Source organism: Penaeus monodon, chromosome 7, assembly GCF_015228065.2.
Source record: "Penaeus monodon isolate SGIC_2016 chromosome 7, NSTDA_Pmon_1, whole genome shotgun sequence".
NCBI classification, from domain to species: domain Eukaryota; kingdom Metazoa; phylum Arthropoda; class Malacostraca; order Decapoda; family Penaeidae; genus Penaeus; species Penaeus monodon.
This window is the reverse complement of record NC_051392.1, coordinates 4,448,250-4,470,749: the sequence shown is the minus strand read 5'-3', so window position 1 is coordinate 4,470,749 and position 22,500 is coordinate 4,448,250. Positions and strand designations below refer to the sequence as shown.

At 36.8% G+C, this 22,500-nt stretch overlaps 2 protein-coding genes across 2 annotated transcripts in view; one reads left to right on the top strand and one right to left on the bottom strand.

The window, feature by feature from the left end:
* Window positions 1–10,011, top strand: part of LOC119574970 (rab proteins geranylgeranyltransferase component A 1-like) — an 11,311-nt gene extending 1,300 nt beyond the window's left edge. Inside the window, exons 2-13 of the mRNA XM_037922269.1 lie at window positions 2,771–2,837; window positions 3,167–3,267; window positions 3,735–3,825; window positions 4,053–4,272; window positions 4,526–4,581; window positions 4,992–5,188; window positions 6,284–6,506; window positions 6,675–6,893; window positions 7,126–7,250; window positions 7,540–7,667; window positions 8,207–8,308; window positions 8,630–10,011. Of these exons, the coding sequence (XP_037778197.1) occupies window positions 2,771–2,837; window positions 3,167–3,267; window positions 3,735–3,825; window positions 4,053–4,272; window positions 4,526–4,581; window positions 4,992–5,188; window positions 6,284–6,506; window positions 6,675–6,893; window positions 7,126–7,250; window positions 7,540–7,667; window positions 8,207–8,308; window positions 8,630–8,821 (1,721 nt within the window). The 3' untranslated portion in view covers window positions 8,822–10,011. The remainder of the gene's footprint in view (window positions 1–2,770; window positions 2,838–3,166; window positions 3,268–3,734; window positions 3,826–4,052; window positions 4,273–4,525; window positions 4,582–4,991; window positions 5,189–6,283; window positions 6,507–6,674; window positions 6,894–7,125; window positions 7,251–7,539; window positions 7,668–8,206; window positions 8,309–8,629) is intronic.
* Window positions 9,682–22,500, bottom strand: part of LOC119575492 (glucose dehydrogenase [FAD, quinone]-like) — a 13,105-nt gene continuing 286 nt past the window's right edge. The window contains 14 exon segments of the mRNA XM_037923148.1: window positions 9,682–11,212; window positions 11,529–11,680; window positions 11,797–11,870; window positions 11,992–12,051; window positions 12,054–12,168; window positions 12,500–12,660; window positions 12,835–13,009; window positions 13,232–13,345; window positions 13,835–13,891; window positions 13,991–14,112; window positions 14,371–14,502; window positions 20,924–21,113; window positions 21,351–21,559; window positions 22,459–22,500. The exon segment at window positions 22,459–22,500 is cut by the window's right edge and continues 286 nt beyond it. Of these exon segments, the coding sequence (XP_037779076.1) occupies window positions 11,071–11,212; window positions 11,529–11,680; window positions 11,797–11,870; window positions 11,992–12,051; window positions 12,054–12,168; window positions 12,500–12,660; window positions 12,835–13,009; window positions 13,232–13,345; window positions 13,835–13,891; window positions 13,991–14,112; window positions 14,371–14,502; window positions 20,924–21,113; window positions 21,351–21,559; window positions 22,459–22,500 (1,745 nt within the window). The 3' untranslated portion in view covers window positions 9,682–11,070.

Below are 22,500 nucleotides of genomic sequence, written 5' to 3'. Positions count from 1 at the left end.
TTAATCTTAGAACTGCTATTACAGCTTATTGATTTTTTAGATAATTAATTTCATAAGATTAATTATGTGATTATTCATCAGCCAACTACCAAGGTAAATACTATTAGTTGTAGCCCATCTTGCAAAAAAAAAAAAAATTGAAAATCTTCTATGTACAATTAAAAGAAATGTACCAGTTAGAGATATAATAAAAAAAAAGAGATGGAGTGAACTTGAAAGTCAATTATTTATTTAATTTTATTTTGTAAATGGGAAAAGAAAAAATGGAAACCTCTGCTACATGGTCCTCTTTTTCAAGTTTTAGGTTTTTGAGATTTTAACTGCAAGTTTATTTGATTATTTGATAGACTAGCCTTGAAGCCCTTTGACATCTTGAGCTTATGTACACAGGCACTATCCACTGTGGTTTTGTTTTATTAGTTTAGTTTATGCCAAGATAGCTCCACACGCATAAAGTCACCGAGTACTCAGTTACTGGGCCTACCTAATTTTACGTGTATACCCCACTCATTAGGGTTTTGCATTGAAAAGTTTATGTTTTTATAACTTTTATTATTGGTAAGAAAGTATTGATAATGAAGATGATAATAACATTAGCAATAGGAATAAAAGATCACCAAAAAAGTCCAGTAATGAGAAAATCATGTAAGATCAGGTAGGCCTAGTAACTGTGACTCTGTGGTTTCTAAGTGCTTGTGAAGCCATCTAAGTGTCAACAAAATGTGTAAAAAAAAAGGAAAATACAGTGGACAGTGCACGTACCCAGAACCAAGGGTTAAATCTCTGACCTTAAAGCAGTCTTAGAATTGGTCATTTTCCTTATGAAAGTAAGTGAAGGACAGGACTGCTGCAATTTATAAAGAGCAAGTAGGTTGATGTATCAGTAATTTGCTATAATTTTAAGGAAATTGATTTTTGTTGAGATTTGTCATTTTTATATGATTAGAGCTTAAAGAGAGAATGAAAGGCAGTGTCTAATTTACTTAAATGTCGATCTGAAATAGCCATGATAATCATTTAAAGAAGGCAAAGTAAATGAAAAAAATTAACCTGAAGATGTCAGTTAAAGTTATTATTTAGGGTTCACTAGATTCATTTCCTTGCAAATCTGCAAGGATGACACTGATATATCAGGAAAGTTATTTCAATTGTATATATATCTTTGTTGATACTGTGGGTTGAAGTTTCTGCCAGTTTGTATTTATCTCATTGATTTCATTCACTGTTAATTTCCCCCACCCCCTTTGTATGAGTTCTTTTATTTTACACCTTTTCTGTATTTCTCTTTTTTCTAGATGCATCTCTCTTTGTTCTTTGTTGCTTCTTTTCATCAATCCTTATACATCATTATACCTTCATGTCTCTATATCTCCTGTGCATCATCAAGTAAGATCAATTCCAGAGTTAGGCTTGATGGTGTGCAGATCTCTTGCTCTCCACTTTAAGGGGATTGCCCCTGAAGAGGAGGGTGCAGAGGGGTCAGTTGGAGTGAGTAAGCTTACAGTATTCATGCATGAATGATTAGCCATTAGGACCATTAGAGTACACCTTTTTATTTCTTGGTGTAGGAAAGGCATAAGCGCTAAGGGATAAATTTCTGATGTCAGCATTTTGTGCTAGGTACACATACGCAGACTTCAGCTTGCTGCAAACGTACATTCAGTATTTGATAATAACATTATGTATTGATATGAATTTATGAATATCCAAAGGATATTTTTATACCAGTATAAAAAAGATTGAAAATGCTAATATTTCTTTTCCTTGCTTAAGCTTTTGCTTTTATGCTGTTTTCCAAGATCTATATTCATCATTTGATAATAGACATCTCTCTAAGTAATCAATAATTCTGTGCAAAAACAATAAGTAACATTTTATTATTTGTGTCATTTTTAGAATATTTGTAATATTCAGCTTTCTGTAACAACCTGCTCCACTGGTCACAGGGGGCAGGAAAAGCACCTTGAGCATATAAATCGTGTCCTCCATGGGGAACAGTACGATTCCAGTCATGGCTTATGGATGATACGTTCATTCCGCATTTGCTGATGGAAATAAAGCTAGAGCCCCTTCAGAAATCTCCCTGCTTTTAGCCAAATTTTTCGTGACCTCACCAGTTATTTCTTTGATCTCTTTTTCATATTTATCTCAGTTACTTATATAATCCATGAAAATCTAAAACAAAATTAGAATGTAAGCAAGCTTATAACTGTACTCGATGCTCCGCTATACAAAATATTACTATTTAAAAATAAGCATTTGAGTATTGTTGGCGTGTACCATTGTGAATTAATTGCATTGATATTAGAAACCATTTCCAGTGATTGTGTACAGTGCATGGTACTTGTACTTTCAAAGAAGACAGGCTTCAAAGTGGTGTGTTTCTACTTTTTATTATATATTCAGTGAAAATGTACATTCTTGATTGTAACCTACGTGTGGAAAGCAATAAAAAAGTTTTTACAACTGTTCATCTTTTTCTTCCTTCCTTTTCTTTCTTTTTTTCCCTTCTTTCATTTTGGATTTTAAAAATTTAACCCAGGGGTATAAGTGGAAAGCATCTTGGGTATTAACCAGCATGAAGCCCTTATGAAAGATCACTTTCTGTATTTCAGAAAAGGGCTGCAGATGTATCATTGTTATGAGGAAATGGATTACTCCTAACCCTTCCTTTCTTCCTAATTACTCTCTCTCCTTGAATATTCTTGAGTTGTTGTTTTTATCAAGGTTTATGTGTATCAAAATTTTGATGTTAGTCCTTCATTTGCAGGGTTGATAGAATGCATTGTTGCAGCAGCTTCAGCTAGGATTGGGAAGAAGGTCCTACATATTGATCAGTAAGTGCTATTCTTGGCTGTATGGTTTGTAATGATGAATATGGAGTCCTTTTTTTTTTTTTTTTTTTATTTATTATTATTATTTTTTTCATTTCTTTATTTATTTATTTTTCCAGCAGAAGCAGTGAAGCTAGGAAATTAGAATAAGCTCATTTAGCTTTGTAGTATCTGCCTTTCTTTTATTTATATATTTTTTCATCAGCACATTAAAATAGTTTCCTCTTATATTTTATTATTGCATAAAGTATTGTTTTGTGATTTTCTTTTTCTTCATCATTATTAAAAAGCTGAAGACCATTGATTAATAAGATTTCATCCTTACTTGACAGAAATGACTATTATGGAGGAAAATGGTCTTCCTTTACTCTACAAGGGATTGAGCAGTGGATTGGGGGCTTGGACAAGGGTGCTGTAAAGGATAACAAAGCAGGTAAGGAGTGACGTTTCTTAATCTCCATGACAAACATTTTTTTTTCTCCTCTTCCCCACCCACTATCTTTTTTTTTTCTTTTCTTTTTTTCTAGCTCTTTGTTCTTCTTTCTTTCCTGGTTAGAGGAAAAGATGCCTTGACTTTATATATCTAGAGAATTGTATGAGTGAGAACGGATATTTTCCCAATATTTTGATTATATTGTTGTCAGAAATACATAAATTTCTGAGACGAGATATAGTTGAAGGTGATCAAATACGCTCTTGCACTGCAAAGACACTCACTCATTTAAATCTTTTTCTACATTTGTCGCAGTGAATACTATTAATTACTCTGATATTAATTATTTGACAAATATAATTATGCCTTTTTTTCCGAGACTTCAGATATTTTATTTTCCTTACGTTAAATTGTGGAAAGCTTATGACATTGCCTGAAATCATTCAGAAATTTTGTTCTGTTGACAGAGAAGTGCGAGTTAGATGATGGAGAAAAGGCTGTTCCTACGTGTGATCCCAATCGGGGATACTCCAAAATCAAACAGGAATGGCATATCCCGTAAGTAAATATGCCTGCGTGTGTGCATGTGTGTGTACACATACATACATATAGACACGTGTATATTTATATGTATATATTTCAATAGCAAACTCTACAGAATACCAATAGTTTTACTGATCTTAAATGATTTTTCAGTCTGTCATAAACATGGAAGGTAGCAAATTGTTCATTAGCTATTAGTGGCAATTTTTAATTGTTTTGTTGCATATTTGCAAACCTTGCAGGAAGAATGAGGAGGTGCAATCCAGTGCAGAACCTGTGGAACCAGCAGCAGAAGCAGCTGCCGAGAAAGCTGAGGAGGCGAAACCAGCTGAGGAACCGAGTGAAGCTGAGGGGGGCGCCAAGCCTGAGGCCGACGCAGAGACACAGAAGGAGAGAAAGAAGTGGTCTCAAGAGGCTATGATGAAACTGACAAGAAAATTCAACTTAGATCTGACCCCAAAGGTGGGTCTTGTGTACATTTACGAGAGAATAGATATTTGTCTTGCTTCTCTTAATATGTTTGTTATCATATTATTTACTTTTTAAGAAAAAGCATAAGATTGCCTGTGATTTTATTGTTTTATATCATTTGATGGATTGGACTGTAGAAAAAATCCAACCTTCTTGTTCTTGGATACTTAGTTCATCTGTGTTTCTATTTTCTGGTGTCTTCTGCATAACTTTAAGTGTTTTATAATCTGATTTTCATCCACAGCTGTTGTATTCACGTGGTGCTCTTGTGGAACTTCTAATTTCATCAAATGTTGCAAGGTTGGATCAGAAGCTTATTTGTGTGAATGAGCGTTGTTGTCAGTTATTTCCTCTAAATTGTTTATGTGAAATTTTGTGTATATATATCTATCTATCTCTGTACATGTATACGTACATGTATGCGTACATATATATATATATATATATATATATATATATATATATATATATATATATATATATATATATTATATATATACACACACATACATACATACACGCACACATGTGTGTGTGTGTGTGTGTGTGTGTGTGTGTGTGTGTGTGTGTGTGTGTGTGTGTGTGTGTGTGTGTGTGTGTGTGTGTGTGTGTGTGTGTGTGTGTTTGTAATATTTTTTAGTTTTTATGATGATGATTCCAAACAAACCATAGTTGACTTGTTAAGAAAGAAAATTCTCTCTCGTACACAGATATGCAGAGTTCAAGTGCATCACTCGAATTCTGACCTGGCACGGCTCCTCTTCGGAAGAGGAGAGTTTGGTCATGGTGCCCTGCTCGAGAAGTGATGTCTTCACAGCCAGCAGCATTTCTCTGGTAGAAAAGCGTCTGCTGATGAAGGTACTGGAGTCGTGTCAGAGCTACGATCAGCATCCGGAGCAGTTTGAAGGTGGGTTGGTACCTTTTTCAGTGGCTCTCATGCTACTGCTTTTTATTCACTTAAGGGCTGGAGTTACATAGGTCATTTGGATTGGAATTTTGTTTGTTTAGGTCAGTTTTCTTTGTTTAGTTAAGTGTTTGTTTAAAAGGATTAAATAAATTTCTATCCCCTGTGAGCGTAAGGACTCAAAAGACTTATCTGCTTTTAACCCCTTGGATCCGGGCGCTTCATGGCAATTGCATGGCTCAAAATATAGGCTTAGGGCTTATGTGAGCAGCCACTCTGATGGGTGTGCAGTTTGTTGACCATTCGCACATGAACACTTGTGTGTGGTGACAAGACTCTGTGCCTTCCCTTTGCAATGTTATTTTCTGTCTTTATGTATCGGCCTTTTTTTTTATATTTTTTTTAGCATTTTTGCTATTTTCCAATGTTCATATTTATCATTTGATTTGCTTTATCCAGATGGTAATAGGCTCTTTCTTGCATAGACACCATGTCATCTCTCTTAGTAGGCTTATGACTCAGTGCAAGAATGATAACAAAAAGTAACATTTTATTTATGTCTTTTTTGTAATATTTAATTTTTTGTAATAGAACCTGTGCTATGTCTTTTTTGTAATATTTAATTTTTTGTAATAGAACCTGTGCTACCAGTTACAGTGGCCTGGAATAGGATGCTGAGCATGGAAATGGCATCCTACTTGGAGCCAATGCACTTCCAGTCATGGCTGATGGACATTAAATTCCACACTTGTTTATTGATGGAAATAATGCAAAAGCCCCTTTTTTAAATGCCAAATGAGTCTAATCATTCTCCAAGAGGTTTATGCACTCACTCCGAGTCTTTCCCATCACCCCAGCCTTTAGCCGATACATTCACAGCAGCAAGTTCAGGTTGCCCAGCCCATAGCCAAATTTTTCCCTGATGGCATTTTCACATCACCAGCCCCTCAAGCCAAATTTTTTCATGATGGTCACGTCATCCAGATCAAAGGGTTTAAATTTTGTGTGTTTCTTCATAATATGTTCTCAGCATAATTTTAGGGTTTAGTTCTGGGTCTCCCAGTGATTTCACTAAATATAAATGTAATGTTCTTCCAGAGTATAACGACAAGCCCTTCATAGACTTCCTAAAGTCTCGCCAGCTGACTGACAACCTTATTCACTATGTAACGGAATCTATTGCCATGGTGCCGAAGGACTCGACTTGCCGTGAGGGGCTGGAGAAGATGAAGCTCTTCCTCTCCAGTTTAGGAAGATATGGGACAACTCCCTTCCTCTTTTCCATGTATGGATGTGGGGAACTTCCTCAGGCTTTCTGCAGGTTAGGATGAAGGCTTTGTTTGTCTGTCTCTTGGATGTTATTTTTCATTACCTTTAGGTGTATAGTATGTGATTGTCCATGAAAAAGAGAAAATCATTATGATCTAGAAATATCAGAATGAACCAAACGTGAAATAATTGGATATCTTATCTTTTTTCTGAATTTCAGACTTTGTGCAGTGTTTGAAGGCACGTACGTACTTAGGAGGGGTGTCTCATCCATTGTATTTAATGCAGAAGGCAAATGTGCGGGGCTCATTTCTGAAGGACAGCGTTTTAGGTGTTCTAACTTGGTAATGGATGTTGACTATGCGCCCCAGAATTATGCTCCAGCCAAGAATGTATCTACAAAACAGTGTATATCAAGAGCAATCTTCATTACAGACAAGTAAGACCTTGACTTTGCACAAGGCTTTCAGTCTTGGGTAATATTACTGAGTAAAAATCTGATTAATAATGATGATGATAATAAGAATAATAAGAATAATAAGAATAATAAGAATAATAAGAATAATAAAAATAATAAAAATAATAAAAATAATAAACAAAAAAATAATAAAAAAAATAATAATAATGATAAGTCTTTGCCTCTGATTGATCTTGGGTTTTCATTTTTTCAGGTCAATTATGCCTAATGAAAAGGAGCAGCTGACTTTCCTGCGCTTCCCAGCCAAGAATGGGAACACTAAGCCCATCAATGTGTTGGAGATTGGGAGTGGATCAGGAGTTTGCCCTAAAGACCTTTGTTAGTATTCCAGTAGAGCAGCATAACAAAAAATATTTATTCCATCTTATTATAGCATTATAACTTTTTTTGTAGCAGTCTAGGAAAGATATGAAATTAGTATTTAGATACAAGAAAGTGTTATCTGAAAGCACAATCTCTCTCTCTCTCTCTCTCTCTCTCTCTCTCTCTCTCTCTCTCTCTCTCTCTCTCTCTCTCTCTCTCTCTCTCTCTCTCTCTCTCTCTCTCTCTCTCTCTCTTCTTTTGTATAGTCTTCATAAAAGTTTTGGTTTTTATTCTTTGTTTGCAGATTGCATTCACATGACATGCCTTGGATATGATGCTGAGGATGATTTCAAATCACCCGTACAGAAACTGTTTGCTACAGATGAGGACTCAGATAAACCAAAGATTTTGTGGTCTTTATACTTCAATCAGGTAATTTCATTCCTGGGAGCATTCAAGTTGTTATAAATCTTAAATGCCTCTATGGGGTTTGTTGTTATTGCTTTATTTTTATATGTTTATTTATATGTATGTTTATTTATTTATAGATTTTGTGAATTAATACAACTATTGATTTTTCTTTGCCATTATGAGGCATTAGAACAAAGAAATTAACATTGCAGTTTATTTTTCCATGAAAATTACATGCTTGTGCTATCCATCTTGCCTTCCTCATATGACATTAATATGTGCAGTGCAACCTTTAAGCATTACCTGGCCTTTTAAATGTCACATGTTTGGGATTCATTTAATAACTCGCTAGACTTGTAATAGCTACTTAAGAATGTAAGTTATCTTTAAACATACATACTGTGCATTGATCACACAATTTCACCAATATCAGTCCAAAATTGAATATTGGTCTATTTCATAGTTAATAATTGTTTATGGTAGGTAAGTGCAGTTCTCAGAAATTTCTAGCTTTTCATATTACAACAGCTCACTCTTATCTTTATATATATCTATAACAGGAGGACTTCTCTGGTGTCGACCTCTCTTCATGCGGCACCTCCAACCTACATCTTTGCTCAGGACCTGACTCACAGCTGGATTATGATTCTGCTATTTCTCAGGTATTTATCTTCATTTGTAATTCATTTATTCACATTTGTTTGTTTGTTGGATTGTATGATAAGTTTCTTGGCTTTACTTGGGCTTTAATATTCTCAAGACAGGAGTCCCTTGGTGATGATGGAGTATAATACTTAGTTATTATTATTATTATTATGTATTTTTTCCTTCTTCCTTCTTTCTTTCCTTCCAGTTATTCTTGAACAATGGTGAATGATTATGGATTCAGTCATTGCACACTTGTGTTCAGTCTACAAACATACATGCAGCCTTTATTTGTTTCTCCTACTGTTGGTATTTAACAGTGCCATTCTTATCCACAGGCACAGTCAGTGTTCTCCCAAATGTTCCCGGAGGAAGAATTCTTACCCCGTGCCCCAGACCCAGAGGAGATTGTCTTTGATAATGCTGGAGCAGAGCCCAAAGAGGGTGATAACTTTGAGAGTAAACCAGAAGATGCTGAAGAAGCTAAGGGAGAAGGTGGAGAAGCTGCGGAGAAACCAAGTGAGGAGTAGAAGAAATTTTGCTTCATGCCAGGGGTCGTCTCTCTTCTCCCAGTTCTTAATGTTCTGAGCCAAAGCCTCACACCAGCATGGTCAAACATCATACATGTTGTAGAGCTACTTGTGCCTCAGTGATTATTTATTGATACTTTATCGCCAGGCTGTGTGAATAGTTGGTAAATTACCTTGTACATCATTCCTGTATCGGCATTAACACTTATAATGTATTTTCCTAAATCGTGTTAGTGACTCAGTTATTTATGATATTGTAATTTTTTTTTGTGCACTCAAACACCTTTCAAGCATCTTTTTTTACTTATTTCTTTTCTTTCCTTATGAGAAAGGATGCTTTGTAATGGTTGTAAAAGATTCTTCAGCGTAGTGCAAAAATCTTTTTTATTTTTTATGTTTGATGTTGGCATGATAATTCAGGATAGATGTAAAACTCTTTCATTTTGTACAATGATTATAGGACAACATATCAGATTTATATACATATACACATACATATATACACATATACACATACACAGGACAAACAGACACACACGTGAAAAAAACACCCAAGCACTTACATATATATGCAACACATATACACATGCATATACCTTTACGGAAGCTTTAAAGTAGAAGTCATCTGTTGAATTCAGGTTGTCAGTGTTTGCTCTGTATCTTATTTACAAGTTACTTAATCTACCATGGGACTTCACATTGATGGACAAGTGGTATTCCCAATGTGCAGGCATTTTCATTCTTTTTTTATTCAGAGTACACAGTTGAAGCACCATTCCAGGTAATTTTAATAGTATTGCATGAGAGGTTTCACATACTCACTTTCTTTAGGGTTGCTTGATTAAAATAACACAACATACAAGTGTGTGTAATTTTCATTTAGCACATTAACAGGTTTTAGTGATGTTACTTTTTCCATAGGAAGTATGAAATGATGTTACACTATATGAAATGATCATTATCCTGCTATCCATATATGTTAAAGAGTAGGTGTCTTGTGATAAATATATTAAAAATCACTAATACATTTAATTCACGAAAGGTATACAAGCATTCGGAAATGGTTTATGTTTTGCTATGATTGTTAAAGATGAGCAGAGACCATTATATCTGTCTAGCACATGCAATGCCTTGTCGACACAGGATTTCCATTATGAAATAGTATATAATAATAAATTTTCTTCAAACTGTCTCTTTTTTCTTTGCCCTGAAGAAGGTTACATAGTTTTCTTATTGGCAGATAAAAAAAAAGGGAATTAAGCATAAAGTTAAAAAAAAAACTGGAATAACCTCAGCAGTTTTTGTGTGTATGTAAAAATAAATGTACATGAAGGAGTGGCAGTCATATCACATAAATGAAAACAATGAATGAACTGATATTTAATTAACAAATAAAATAAATCCCTTTGATATTTTAAAGTGCAAAAAAAGAAATAATACAAGCAATTTGTTAACTAAGTAAATATCTTTCAGTAAATAGAACAAAGCTTTTTAATAATTCATTTGAAATAACTAGTTGTTCATAATTTTTGTAATTAATAGGGTGTTCACATGGTTTCCAGAGCTTCATTCCACCCAAAAAGAATTGATCATTTTCATAAGGATGACAATTAACAATAATGATTTTTGTGGATTATATTGGTTTAGACCCAGAGGTAGACTCCTATAAAGATTTACTTTTATTTCCCATTTCTTGCTTAATTGCATAGAATTGTATTTATACGAAATAAGAAAAATCATATGAAACGTCTAATGTTTATAAGAAATATAAAAAATCACAGCAAACACAAAACACTGTTGAAGCAATGTTTCCTGAAGACTGAGTATTCACAGGCTTTGATATTAAAATTACACTGCAGTAAATCACATGATGTGTTTTGAATGTTTGGCAATTTATTTTAATGCTTATTTGACTGGAAACTGGTAATGTCAGAGTATTTGTCTGGCAAACAACTGATATTTCATTCTTGGGTGTCTTGATCCATTGTTCTTGGGGTATTAGAAATATTTACAACTCTTGTTCGCTGAAATCAGTAATATTTATATGCTCTTATACTTTGGGGTCACAAGAGTGATAGCATCTCAAATTCCTTTATTTACTATTTGTTATAAAGGTTACTTGTAAAATATATGGCACATATTTATTATCTGTATTTTCAGCATCGAGTGTGACATATATTGGAAGATGTACAATATAGTCCACATACAAATTTAAAGGATTTTTATACCTTATTATATCACAGATCATTCTACACTCGTTGATTCCAGTCTTGTTTAACAATATCGGAAGCCTTTTCTGCAATCATAATAACAGGTGCGTTGGTATTACCAGAGGTAACAGAGGGCATGACAGAAGCATCCACTACACGCAGTCCTTTTACTCCACGAACTCTGCAAAAGGTAAGATAACTTCATGAAAAAGGGCTGTGTACTTTCTTATACTCCGATGAACCAATGAACCCCTTCTAGAGATAACTTTATGAAAAAAAATATGTTCTTCCATTTACTCCAAGGAACCCTGCTAGAAGTAAATATGTGAAAAAAACTTGTACATGAGTTAGTATTGAGGTAGAATGAAACAGGTATGGAATGTTATGCCCAAGGGAATGCAGTAATATGGCGATGCAGACTTCAGAATACACGAATGAATTTTTTTTTATTAATTTAGTCCAACAAGCTTTCCATTGATAATATCGTTTTCCATTACCTTAGTCTGTTATCCACAACACCTAAAGGGTCTGAGGACGGTGCCATCTTACATGAGCCGGCAAAGTGTAGAAAGGAAGAAGCCATGTGACGTACATAACACGCCCAGTATTGATCACTCCCGTATGGTAGGTTTTCACAACCACGTAAAGGCTGTTGAGTAGGGAAGTCTTATGAAGAAAAATATATAGTTTTTTTTACCGTAATTAACATTTAGAGCATAAATAATCATATATTCCAGTTGTTACCTTATATGTATTATCACTTACCTTACTAAAGAACCTTGCTCTGTAAGTTCTGGTAAAATCAGTTGTGTTGCCCAGTGCTAACGAAAACTTTATACCTAAGATGGATAAAAGGCAAAAACGTACTTCAGTTTCATTTCAGAAAAAAATGGTAAGTGGGAAAGCATATTGCAATTATAAGAAGAGAAAAGGGAATTGCAAAGACGAGAGGCTGGTTACCATTAACGAGCGTGGCCACATCATCTGGGTGACTCAGGTAGTTGGGGTCAATGGCTGGAGGTCGTGTTGGTCACGTGAGAGAAGAGTGACTGATCCTCGGCTCTTTGGTCTCACAAGCACTGGTCTGATGGTAAAACCCTCCCGACCAACGATCTCTTTGTAATGTTCTTTAAAGAACTGAAAAATTAAATACATGTGCTTCATAGACTAATGTCAAGTATATGCATTTTCTTTCTTATACCTTCGGCATGTACTGACCGTGCTTGAATTTGGTTTACAGCTATTCGTAAAACCACTTTAGTATTGTGTAAGCTGAAGTGCATGCATAGATTGTAATGTTCATTTACTATTAATATACGACAGCGTAAAATATTTATGTCAAGGGACGATTTTTTTAATGCAACACAATTATGAATCAATCTTACTCGGCAGGTTACAAATAACTACATTTATTTCCCGATTACATCATTATCAACCTGATATTAAGGAAAACGAAGAAATAACATACAGCTCTGTCCATGCCCCAGAGTGATGGATAAAATAGACCAAAGTCTGTCCCTGCTGTGAATCCATTGAAGAAAATCTGCGTGTCTGTCCAGAGGGGGTCACCTCCTCGTGATACCTTCACCCAAGCGTTGAGAAGTTCAAGCGGTGTCTCAGTCAGTGGACCTGGAAAAAGTATTTCTTCTCAAGATGCTTTCATGCTTTGTCACATTTTCAAGCCGGATACTAGAATTTTCCGTGAAGTATATGTATTTTCTGTACATGCTACTGTCCAAACTTTTAAACATGTTTCGACCAATCTTTCTATTTACGAAGGTTGCCTTCATGAGACAAGCTCACCTTTCCTGGACCTAATGAATTCATGTAAAGACGAAGGCGAGAAGATGTCTGCGGTTGCAAGAAGACCTAGGGATTGAGGAGTAGCTCCGAACGGGACTGTCCACGTGAGACCGTAAACGTTTATGTGGTCGTGGAAGTTCTGCCCGACGCCCGGCACGTCCGCCACAACGTTTATCTGAGGAAACGAAACTTGGCATAGAGATTGGTATGGACTTGTTCTATATGGAATAACATGGAGTCTCTTCTTACTATCCAGGAATCTTTGTATACTATATGCTGGACGAATGGTATATCTCGATTCACAAAACCATTCAACAGGGTTTACGGACGCAAACCCTTTGTATTAAAACTTGCGCTCAGAGGCCCATTATAAGACTTCGTTAGCACATATTCCCACCCGATGTTGCTGGAGATGGGTCCTGGGCCCCACGCCGGAGAGCAGGAGTAGTTTGGGCGATCCTATCGCACCTGAAGACACGATCACTTCTCGACGCGCGCCAATTGTAAGCATCTGAAAACATCATGCAGTTGGGGTTTCTTTGGTGGTTTTCTTTGGCATATGAGTATAGCATTATCCTGTTTAGTCTCGTGTGATTTCACAATGTCAACCCTAAAAAAAAAAAAAAAAAAAAAAAAAAAAAAAAAAAAAAAAAAAAAAAAAAAAAAAAAAAAAATATATATATATATATATATATATATATATATATATATATATATATATATATATATATATATATATATATACATACAGAAAGGCAGACAGACACACAGAGACAGGCAGAGGCAGATAGACAGGCAAACAGTCAGATAAACAGACAGGTAAAAAGATAAATTTAGGGACAGAGTGTGTGTGTGTGTGTGTGTGTGTGTGTGTGTGTGTGTGTGTGTGTGTGTGTGTGTGTGTGTGTGTGTGTGTGTGAGAGAGAGAGAGAGAGAGAGAGAGAGAGAGAGAGAGAGAGAGAGAGAGAGAGAGAGAGAGAGAGAGAGAGAGGAGACTAACCTTTCCCCTGTACTGCAGCCGAACACCAACGGCCTTCTTGTCTTCATCAAAGATAATCTGAAAATGACAGTAACCAAACATTAAAACAATTTAACCCAAAGCCACAAGCAACAGCATGGTAATGACTTCAGCAGACGTCGCTCCTTACAAACTTACCTTATGGACGGTGGCGCTGTGGAGAACATGCAAATTAGGTCTGGAAGTGACAGGTCGCAGGTAACTCTCCGCTGATGACGCTCTCGTGCCATTGCCGACTGTGTACTGGTTGACTGCAAAACCTGAAGTTCGAATGTATGATGACTTTGGTTGTGATTTTTCTAAGATCTCTTTGATAAATGATTAAAGTTTTTTGCGTGCGATGTGTGCGGTAATATTGACGTCATGTATATCAGGTTATGGGAAATGCGTATCCTGAACTGCTTGTCCTTTAAGTACGAATGTTGTTCACATGAAAACAATTTCCCGTAACAGTTGCTTTGCCAGCAAACCATGCTTGTTACCCATGGACTCCCTTCATTTACTTCGGATTCACTCACCTATCTGTTCAGGACCGTTGTAATCGACCATGGAATAGCCCAATTCCTGGCCACCTCTGATGAAGGCTTTAAAAATGGGACCGGGAGAGTCTGGGGTCACCGCCAAGGGCCCGCTCCGTCCGCGGTACCTGTCTGTAGCGGATAAAATATATCATGCAATTTAATACGTTGGTTAGCGAATGGAAGAAGGAAAATTTAGCTGTGGTTTGGCAGCGAGTGATGATGTTTTTTTTAAAGTATCAATGAGATATGCAGTATTTACTTTATTTCTTCAGCTTGACTTTTAGTTTGCGGAGAGGAGCGGGAGTTCCCGGGATGAAGTGTACTAGCCAGCTGTTCCTAACCTTTTCCAAGCCTCAGCCTCTAGTAAAATTTTTAATGAAATCTCGCTACCAATTCGAAAGTAGTATCACATTTGCACAGGACAATGTCAACTTTATGATTATTATAGGCATTATACAACTACATTCACTATTGTGTTGAACGAAGCCGCTCATTAAATCTTTCCGTTGCTAAAGAGTTGGGGGAAATATAATCCATAGTTAGCTTATTCTTTTTCCGATTCTGTGATTTTACAGATTTGAAGAAGGAAACAGATTTTTCAAAATTAAAAAGTTTGTTTCCTTCTTCATTCTTTTGATAACGTTCTCCCGCCTCATTTGTCTCTGAACGAGCAATTAACATCGTTTAACGTAATCTACTACGATAACGTTTGCCTACTAATTGCCAAATTTAGAGACAACAACCTTCCTCCCAGTTACCAGTATTCAGCAAGATTTGTTGATATTTTTTCATCCAGTCATAGTGACTTCCGCCCATCCCTTGACACGAACATTTAGGAACGTTATGTCCCTGCTCATAATATCCCCACGGCTTTTGGCAAGGCTTGGCAGGAGGCTGTCTCATAGTCAGACTTCCCAATAACACTGCAGTCTGGTGTCTAGTTTTTGAACTGCTCTTTATCTTCGCCTTTTCCTTTTTCCCTAGCTTCTTTGGGGTTCCCCAGGGTTGTGTTCTTCCCTGCTCGTTTTACCTTCTTTTACCAATAATCCTTTTCCAGATCTCACTTTTTTCCCATCTCATGACTCTCTTTTTTATTATTTACCTTTTCTCTTTTCCTATTCGTTTAGTCGCGTCAGAAGTGGATTCGTTTTGGTTTCTTAGACAGGGATAGTTTAGCACTTCAAAAACCCAATTTTCTTACAGCTTCACTCTACCTAATAGATATTCTCTCTCGAATGACCTTTGGATGTAAATAAATGCAACTCTGAAGGAATACCAATATATAGGACTTTATCATTCTCAACATCCCTGGAGGATTGGATTAGTCTTCACTAAATTGAGTTAATAGTCTTCTGCTATTGCATGCACTTTTCTTCTAAGTAGCTTCCTTTACTTTCAAGCAGCCATCCTCGGGAAACTCCCATGTCTTCCATGCGTACACCCCCCCCCACACACACATACACTCCCATACAGCACACGCACATGTACATATATACATACGTACACTCACCAAAAAAAGGCATCTTTACTCTTTCTGACTTAACGTAATACGACGACGAAGACGGTTCGAAAAGTGCTGGAAGCTCGACATTATATTGGCATCCGAGACAGGGGTGTCAGTTATTATTATTATTATATATATTTTTTTTTTGGGGGGGGGTAGTTGCCCTCTCTTAGACTCTGTTTGCTCCCCTCAAGGTCTGGCCTGCTCCCCCATGGGCCACACTTTTCAACTTTTTTACTAATTTTACTTATATAGATCCGGTTATAGTTTTTAAAAATGCCCCTAGAATAGCTATTTTTTGTAACATTTGACAAATTTAGCGTTTTGAAATGTATAATGCTTTTAATTATTAATTAATATTTCATGTTATGGCCACCAGCGTGGCGAATGTTAGCAAGTCTTGGTGGTATGGATGCTACTAACGTCGCCGTTAACTAGAGTGCAATCATCCCCTTGATGTAATTGTTTGGGTAATGACGATATGACGACCACAAGTATGATCTTGGGAGAAGTCTGCTCATGGCTGCTCAAACATCCTCAGTAGGAATTACATGTGGCGATTTGGGTGGATGTGGTACTGTGTTATCTTGGAGTGTTGCTGAAATCATGCCCTCAAGATTTTTCTCGTGTGAATGGGGTTCTTATCCTTGATGAGGTTAAATAGCTCTGAATCAGGGAACACCATGGCCCTCACTGATGGTAGAAACATCTCGTCCAGAATTTCTACATAGGCATACCCTGTAAATCTCCCGGGCCCGATATCTGTTAACTCCCCAACCCCATTGCTGTGCCTCTACTCAAACAGCCTGGCAGTTTCTGTGATGCAGCATAATGCAAAGTAGAACAAAAGTGGTCGGTAGTTATGTATAGTAAAAACAATAAAAAAATAAATACCTAAGAAAATGATTCACATAAAGGGATGTGGCAACTAACCACCAACAAAGCTCCATTCTTAAACCCAATTAGGGGTGTTGCCACTGAGTATCAAAGGGTTTTCATTAGCTCATGATATTCAGATGCTACAGTGCAACTTCCTATTTGTCTTTCATAGAGCATATTTATTTGGTTTTGAATGACATTTACTTGATCTATCTCCATCGTGCATCTAAGTCGCACACTTCTGGTCTTGTCTCTGGTGGATCCAGTTGCTTGCTGTTGGTAAATTCACAGAAACATGGTTGGCTTTGAAATATCTAATTTTGATATTTCGGCTCACGATAGTCCCTCAGAGTAAAGCGTAATTATGATGCTACAAATGGTCTATGAAGTCTCCATTGCTAATATTGGCACGATACGAGGCCTTAGCCATATCAACTCCGAAACACCATTCGAACACACTATGAAGCCACATCTGTTCCAGCTTTGAAAATAGCCTTTCCAAATCACCTCCTAGCGGTCGTTTCGGTTTTATCTACTGTTTGTAGCGAGTGTACATATATACATAAATGCATATATTCATACAGAAATTAACCAGTCTGTAGTAATGAATTGAATACTATAAAGTTAACATACTAATGAACGAGCTAAGTAGCTGTACAATTATCAACTGCTACTAACTACCCCACTGGCTTGCTCGTCTTACCCAGCGCCAACGTCATGATTGCTGCCCCGAATTTCCTGGACGGCCTCCTCGGTCAATCCTCCATCGCCACAGGCCTAGGCGAGACAACTCTGCCATTTGTTGATTTTGTCGAGTTCCTGGGTTCGTACTTTTAAATTCTTTGCTTGGGATTAAGGTGATGCATTATATTCTCTTAAATGTATTGTGTAGGCAGGATGTCCTTTTTTCCCTGTATTTTTGTGTGTTTTGTTTTTAATGGTGATGGAAAAGTAAAGATGAATTGTAGATACTATATGAGTTGACGTATTTTCCAATCTCATGCTTTGATATAATTAATGATTAATAATACCTGAAAATGAAATATGATGAACAGTTGCTAACGAATGATTACTTTCATCAATATGTTTATTGTAAGAAAATATTACAATACAATTAAGAAAGTATACTTTAGCAATAATGAATGATGAAGAAAATATTTTAATGAGAACAATATGTAGTTGGAGGTAGTGGCAGTTTGTATCGTTCTATATGAAATGATAGAACGATACAAACCAAGACAAAGTTCTTCTATGGCAATGTGTATGCAAATGTTTCCCAAGATTGCTATATGTAGAAGAACAGAGAAGATCGCCACATTTTGGCCAAGTTGCTCATCTTGCTTACGTTCTTCTTTGTCTTTCGGCTTATCCCTGTATCAGGGGTCGCCAACCCCGTTTCTTCTAGGTTTATCCATGATTCTGTAAGAGTGTTGTCTGGTCCTAAAACTTTGCTCTTCTTTATCTTTTTTCAGTGCCTTCTTTACCTCATTCAGTATTACTCCTGCAACCATTACTTCTGCCATCACCCCATTTTCCTCTCTCATTTCCCTGGGGTTTTCAGCATTCATCAGCCTTTCGAAGTAGTGTCTCCATTTCAGCAGCAAACTTCTCCTCGGTGGTCAACACCTTATCCTCAGCATCCTTTATCAGCCTGATTTGTTGTAGGTCCTTTGCTGCTCTATCCTTCTGCTTTGCTACTCTATACATCATTTTGTTTACATTGCAAGGGTGAATTCTACACTGACCACATAACTCATTACTGCGATATGCCATGTATTACTATGCGCTTTTCAAAAGAATATTTTGGTAATTATCAGTATCTGCTTTTCCACATTTAAGCTTTTAACGTGTTCTTTTAAGATTACTATACATCCTTTGCGGGTTTTAAGATTTATTTATAGATCTGTACAATAATCTTTTCACGACCGGGTCTTTTGACAGCGCCGGTGAGAAATGTTTTGTTTTCAGTGTTAAATCGATTTTTGGTTATTCTTAAGACTATACAGTAGCAACGAAGAATCAATATATATTAGTAAGCATCACAGTTTGATAGCTGAGCTCATTAAGTGTCTCAAACGTAGAAAAGAGCGATTCAAAACTTAGACAATCGACGTAATGTAAAAAAGATCTGCGTTCTCGCAGTATAAAGATATGTGGTTTTCACAGAGCCAATTATTAGAATCATTTATTATATCAATAGAGCACATTGTATACACGGAATGCTAGGGGCATGAACAACCAAGGGAGGCAGAACGCCCTGGCTAGGGAATATGTACCACGGTGTTAAGTTAGGTTGGATGTTGGGTTAAGATGTGTTGTCTAACGACCACGGGTGTCCAGGGGTTCGCAAAGGGCTTTTGGTGGCTTTTGGCCGTAGATTTTATTGAAAGATTGGTCGGATGCCCATACAGTTTTTCGAAAGTTGGCCCCGTAGGCTTTCAAAGATGGCGGGTGGATCCGTAGACGATTTTCAGCGTTTTTCATGGTGTTTTTACGCTTTTTAGTCTTACCCCATAATTTCCCTGATATACTTCATGCCCTCCACTGCTATCGGGACTATCATCAGATCAAGATAGTCAATGGAAATGGTGGTCATATCTCCTCAAGGAATCATTTGCACAATGAACAACACCTAGAATCGTTGAAAGCAATGGATCTCATTCAGAAAGATATCAAAATTGTTTCGAAAGCAAGCCAATACCCTGTTATACATATTGACCCGAATAACATTTAATAGGCTTTAGCTGCAGTGCCAAATACTTATTTCAATTTTGTAGGCGGTGCTACGCTAAAACCACCGCGTCAAAGTGTACCGCTTGAACAAAACCAGCTGTCTCACACACGGCACGACGGTTTCTTAATATCTAAGGTCATTAGTGGCGTATTCAAAATACAGCGATAAGGTTGACGAAACCCCCGGGAAAGTTTTTTGGTTCGTTAGGCGATGTTCCTAGAATGAGTAATGGTTAAAAAAAATGTAATAGGCATCAACGATCATTATAAGGTATTGTGGCGAAAAGGATAAAAAAATATTATCAAAATTATTATCATTATTATGTATCATTAATATAATTTACATTAAGGAAGAAAAAGTAATATTTTAGTATTTGTGGAGCTTTGTTAAAAGATCACTTACTGCCTATCAAAATGTACCCACGAATTCGAACGTATTGCTCCGGCTGTGATTCTGAACTTCGAGAGTGTTTATTCATCAATCCGTCTTTCGATAATTCTAAAAAATACACGTAATACAATTAATTTTCACGTAAATTCTTGTTTCGTATTTAAAAAATGAAACAGCCTCTTACGAGTTTAATGATAAATATAAGTCACGAAAAAAAAATATATATTTATACGACATTTATCAATGTTGCCTTTGATATCAATTATATTGTTTTATTGACTCTTTTGAGCCTGAAAATAAACATTATACTCTTCTGATATAATCTAAAACTATTTTCACGCGCGATTTATTATAAAATATCTTTTAAATACTCCTTAAAGGCCAAATTCAGAGTTACAAAATAAAATATAAGAAGTATTTGGCATTTTGTCTATTGGGCGATGGGTCACGCATACACGTTGACGAGTTAAATGGACACGTTGGTACGCCTGTGTGGGCAGAGCTTAAACTTGAAATTACTTGAAATTCGGCAGCCAAAAAGTTCAACTACTAGCAAGAAATTGCAAATAAGGCGCTGCAGATAAATCCTATTAGTGAATGAACAAGCCAAAACTCGACAATCTCTATATGTACTTTAACATAAGTTTTTGTTACGTAATGTTTAGCCATTCCTATCGGTACACATCATTCAGATTTAACTTTTCTTCTATGGTTTTCGCGAACGTGTTAGGAGGATTAGACTTCAAGTGAGCTGCTCATTTCCAAAATTCTCTTATTAAAAAATGAATATTAGCCATAATCACACAAACACACACGCACACGCACGCACACACACACACACACACACACACACACACACACACACACACACACACACACACACACACACACACACACACCATTGAGAAAGGAAGAGAGAGGGAAAGAAAGAATGAGAGAGAGCGAAAAGTGATTACCATTTTTTTTTACGGCAAAGGTTACACTATACTCCACCCCTCTCCCCGTCCAAAAAAAAAAAAGGCAGAATAGCAACAATAACTCACCATTCTCTCCCAGGAAGCCGCCATAGTAATTTTCGGCCTTGATGAAATACGGCAAAACAGACCGGTAGTCCCAGCCCGCGTTCCCGAGGGAGGCCCAGTGGTCGAAGTCGCGTCGGTTGCCTCGCACGTACATCAGGCCGTTGATGGACGAGGACCCGCCGACCACGCGCCCTTGGGTGAGGCGCGCCATCTGCAGGCGGCGAGGGCGTTAATTTTTATCGTTATTTATTAATCTATTTTTATGGCGGCGCGGCAGGAAGAGGGGGTGGGTTAGCATGAGCGGTTTAAATGCATGGCATGGAGAGCTTAATACTTTAGATGTATGTGTACGTATATACATACATATGTGGGTATGTGTGTTTGGTTGCGTGCGTGCGTGCGTAACACTGAAAAAAAGAAAAGAAAAATGACGACACCCGATCCTCACCCGGTTTTCAAAGTTCTTCAGCCCGTGTTTCTGAGGCGTGGAGGTGTAGTCCCAGTCCAGGTCGTGGCCAGGGAGGAAGAAGAACGGCACGAAGGCGGGCAGGAAGGTTTCTGCAGAAGGAGGACCGCCCGCCTCCACCACCAGCACGCGCCAACCCTCAACCTCGGATAACCTGGACGCCATGACGCTTCCGCCACTCCCGGCGCCGACTGCAATGATAGGAGAGGCGGCCATTTTGGATTTCGTCATCATCGAGAGACTTTGGAAAGGGAGGGTGAAAAAATAAGATAAAAAGGAGAGAATATAAAAAAATAGTGAGGAAGAGAGAAAAAAAAAGAGAGACAGACGGCAATGGGTAAGGCAGCCATTTTTGGTAATAGCGAAACTTCAAGAATGGAGAAGGAAAAAGGAAGATAAAGGGAGAGGAAAATAGCAATGCAAAACATCTAGTCAAAATGAAGACAAAGAAGAAGAGGAATGAAACCTGTGAAAGACATGAGACACCATGTAGAGAAAAAAAAGTATTTAAGAAAAGAAAAAAAAAGTAAGCACGAAAATTGATGCAATATTACATTCAGCTTATCATAGACAAAATGATGTATCTGCAAATAACCAGCATCGTATTTTAAAATAATTATCGTTCACTAACATATCAAACAGTTACCGTCCACCAAACCTGTCAACCTGACAAGCATATCTTCACCTTGATCTAAAAAAACAACAACATATGGAACAAAAAACAAAAGTAATCATGAATATCCTGCTTACCGACAGTAAAAGCATAGCTTGATAAAACAATAATGATAATAACAGGAAAAAGGAAGAAAAAAACATGAGTATCGTATCCCTTACCGACAATAAAACCACAAAACTCGATTATAAACAATAAATAAAACAGATAAATCAAAGAAAAATATCGCATCACTTACCGACAATGAAATCATAGCTCGATAAAATGAATACTAATACTACTAATAAAAACAACAATAATAAAAAAAAACGCATATCACATCACTTACCGACTATTAAATCATAGCTCGATAAAATGAATACTAATACTACTAATAAAAACAACAATAATAAAAAAAACGTATATCGCATCACTTACCGACAATGAAATCATAGCTGGCGTGCAGTTGTCCGCTTAGAG